Raw genomic sequence first — 3,707 nt, forward strand, 5'->3', positions numbered from 1 at the left:
TTTCAGGTAGATCTGTTTGTATTTTTCTTTCAGTGCCTCCTGAAAAAATAAGAAAAGGAAAGAAACAGAGAATTACATCTATGACTTTACTGTTAAGCACACCTAAATACTTGTCACTTTGTCACAAATGTTGTTCTTCACTTAATCCTTAATCCAACTCAACATATTTTATGACTTGAACCACACAACAAACCCACACCCACTGAAGCATTGAAAGGTGAAATTGAATGCTGCATCAATGAAATACAGCCTGATTTCTCCAAATTTGTCATCGAAAATTTTGTCAAAAGAGAACAAATGTACCATCAAAAAGTCGAGGAGGTTATTTGTCTGATTATTGTTCCATACAAAATTTCAGACTGTTTTCTTCTCAAATCATCTAATAGGGAAGTCTATTTTTTTTTCAAAGGAGAACCTTGCTTAATTAAACAATAAAATCTTGCGTTCTTATTGGGACACCCTTTATAAAATGATTGAAGGTGCGTAGTTTTCCCTTTTATGGGTTTTTTTCTTCAGTAATACTGAACCATTACCTATGCTATTATGTATATCTCTGCATTCTGTTCAAAAAGACAGCAACTCAAACTATGTAATTTTCAGTACAAAATTACCTTTGCTGCAAGCTCTGGTGCCATAGGTGCTGCTTTATGAACAATATCCAATCTTTCAATCCAGGGAAGTTTCAGGTAGATCTGTTTGTATTTTTCTTTCAGTGCCTCCTGAAAAAATAAGAAAAGGAAAGAAACAGAGAATTACATCTATGACTTTACTGTTAAGCACACCTAAATACTTGTCACTTTGTCACAAATGTTGTTCTTCACTTAATCCTTAATCCAACTCAACATATTTTATGACTTGAACCACAAACTTCCAGATCCAAAATCCACACTAACTACTTAGGTTGTATTTCATTTTGCAGTTATGTATAAGAACTCCAAATAGACTAGACTTCAAACAAGGATCAGGCCTTCACTCACTTTGGTACATAGCTATTTATCAAATGTGCCTGGATGCATATGTAGATACCTACTAATGTTAAAAGTTTGAATCAACAGCCAGCCTTATGACGTGAAATCTGATCTTTAGTTTTCCTAGTTTCTTACCTCATCATTGATAATTTTGTTGTGTTCTTCAAAATCATCTGGTACCACGTATGGAATATTCAGGCCAGGTTTCAACAGTCCCTTGGTAAATGCCTCTTGCAACTGAAACAAATGAAAATTTGTATGAAAAATATGTAAGCAAAAAAAAAATCCAACAGTTTATAAAAAATTAATTAAGTTAGGTGACATTGTATAATGCATATGGTTGGTGTCTGGAAGGGTGACTATCTGTGACAACTGACAATGCAGCTAGCAAAAAGGCAAGACACAAACACTGGATATGAAGTGGGCAGTTAAGTTGCCTCCCATGTTTTTATTTAATTTATATTTTATGGATGGGAAAGATTATCTCATTTTAATAGGTGCCACCTACCTGACTATATTAGGATGTTCAAATGTGTCCAGTTGTTTGAGAATAGCTGGAAGGGTGACTATCTGTGACAACTGACAATGCAGCTAGCAAAAAGGCAAGACACAAACACTGTGGGCAGTTAAGTTGCCTCCCATGTTTTTATTTAATTTATATTTTATGGATGGATGGGAAAGATTATCTCATTTTAATAGGTGCCACCTACCTGACTATATTAGGATGTTCAAATGTGTCCAGTTGTTTGAGAATAGATATTTCTCTCAGGGTAGACATGGGGATTCCATCTTCATTTAATTTCACTCTCAGCTTTTTCATGGCCACATAGTTTCCTTTGTTTTGTAAATCTCTTGCTTTGAATACTGTTCCATAGGCACCTGAAAAGTTGGACAAATAATTTAGTGAGAGTACCTAGGTAGTTAGACAGTGACATCAAACCTCTAATGAAGTCAAACTTTTTTTTTATATTGTAGGGAGGATGATGAGGCAGAAGATGAAAGCATGGAAACCCATATAAAATTAAAAGAAAGAGAGGGAAAAAGAAGGAAGGGAGTGTGAGAGTACCTAGGTAGTTAGACAGTGACATCAAACCTCTAATGAAGTCAAACTTTTTTTTTTATTGTAGGGAGGATGATGAGGCAGAAGATGAAAGCATGGAAACCCATATAAAATTAAAAGAAAGAGAGGGAAAAAGAAGGAAGGGAGGGAGAGGGAAAAAAATGACCAAAGGGAAGGAGAGAGAAAGAGAAGAGAAAGGGAGAGTCAATTAGAGTAAGTAAAAGCAAAACTTACCACATCCAATCTGGCAAAGCTCATCATATTTCTTGTCACCCAAGTCCAAACTATCCAAGTTCAAACTTTGAATAGTATCTGCAGAATATTCATACATCTGTTGGCAAAGAGATAAAAATGAGTAAGGCAAATTATAATGAATGTTTCCCTTTCCATTGATGTATATCCTCTAAACTCTAAAGGCCCAAGGACTATTTAGGTTTTGTAGGCTTATAAGTAGGCCCAATGTCCAAAATTTTGGACAAGTTAAAATGGTTGTTCAAAATACCTATTGACAGGTTTTTGTGACTACAAAATGCACATTTACATAATATTCTGGACAATGGCCCTTTAGAGGATAATTATTCCATGTAGACCCCAGTGGTGCAGGGGGCCTTGAGCATATTATAGGGTCCCCATATAACCTTCAGTCTACAAAGGCCATGGGCATTCAGGGATAACTAATGCTCATTTCCACACTTCAAGATTTGCAAACATTTCTACATAGACATTGTTTTTTTTTTTTTTTTTTTTTTGAGTGGTCTCACTGCCGTTTTTGTTTTGTAGCAATGAAACAACTGCTACATTAGATGCATGTGGTCTGTGTCATAGCATGCCGATCCTGTAGTATGCCTCTCATCAGATGGGCAAGAAGAGACACAATAAATCCCATTTAGGTGCTGGCTTAACACAAGAACACCAGAAAGTAATCCGTTGAAATATTTGCAAACAAAAAACAAGTACAAATTTTTGTTGGTGGGATTCAAACCCGGGACCTTCTGCAATGCAAGCAAGAGCATTACCACAGCTAGGTACAATGTAATTTTCTACCTATGTTTAAAGAGCAGGCTCTGCCAAACCGTGTGGTATTTATAAGACTTGGATACCGTGAAGTATATGGCTGTGGTGAACGCAAATAAATATCTCTGTTCAGTGGGATATCCATTTCTGTGAGTCTCTCATGATGCATGCTCAGTTTTCTATATAGACTTAGATAGACTCAGTGTCCTAGGGGACGGTGTGCATCTCTAGAGGGTGACGGGAGTCTCCCATACAAATCTCAGCTGGCTGGGGGGTAATGAATAATGGCTGCCGTCCTTAATGTGTTAACTGCATAATATGAAAGGGAAGTATAGGTGTCATTGTAAAGAAGCTCATTTTACACAGGTTGTAAGAAGCTGAAAAGTAACTTACTTTCTGTAACTGATGTCAGAACTGATAGTATTCTTCCTTGAAGGACAACAAACAAAGGAATTCAACAGGTGATGGTTGTTTTACTCTGAACTAACGTTATTGTCCATTGTCAAATCTTTTTCAATCAAACGAACGCTGAGACAACAAATAAAATGGTCCTCATACAAGAAGGTTCCAATTTTACTTGTAAAAGTCCCTAATGGATACCAGGTAGGTTTTTTTATTTGGATTTGCTGAAAACATTATTTGGGCTTGAATGGATTGGAACACGT

The 3,707-nt window shown here is 36.3% G+C and overlaps 1 protein-coding gene across 1 annotated transcript; it reads right to left on the bottom strand.

Moving 5' to 3' along the window:
* Window positions 1-581: 581 nt before the first annotated feature.
* LOC103522622 (cyclin-dependent kinase 4-like) lies at window positions 582-3,569 on the bottom strand. The gene is made up of 6 exons (XM_026832669.1): window positions 3,436-3,569; window positions 2,263-2,359; window positions 1,679-1,847; window positions 1,346-1,352; window positions 1,104-1,205; window positions 582-719 (listed from the first exon to the last, which is right to left on the bottom strand). Exons 2-6 carry the CDS (start codon window positions 2,357-2,359, stop codon window positions 597-599), a joined length of 498 nt encoding a protein of 165 aa, XP_026688470.1. The 5' UTR covers window positions 3,436-3,569; the 3' UTR covers window positions 582-596.
* Window positions 3,570-3,707: the final 138 nt, after the last annotated feature.

The sequence above is a fragment of the Diaphorina citri genome, unplaced genomic scaffold, assembly GCF_000475195.1.
Source record: "Diaphorina citri unplaced genomic scaffold, Diaci psyllid genome assembly version 1.1 scaffold9774, whole genome shotgun sequence".
NCBI lineage: Eukaryota > Metazoa > Arthropoda > Insecta > Hemiptera > Psyllidae > Diaphorina > Diaphorina citri.

Coding starts and splice junctions, on each gene's coding strand:
- LOC103522622 (XM_026832669.1), bottom strand. CDS start 2,359: ATGTATGAATATTCTGCAGATACTATTCAAAGTTTGAACTTGGATAGT. Junction 1,848..2,262: donor GCTTTGCCAGATTGGATGTG/GTAAGTTTTGCT, acceptor CCAACTTTTCAG/GTGCCTATGGAACAGTATTC. Junction 720..1,103: donor ACAAAATTATCAATGATGAG/GTAAGAAACTAG, acceptor TTATTTTTTCAG/GAGGCACTGAAAGAAAAATA.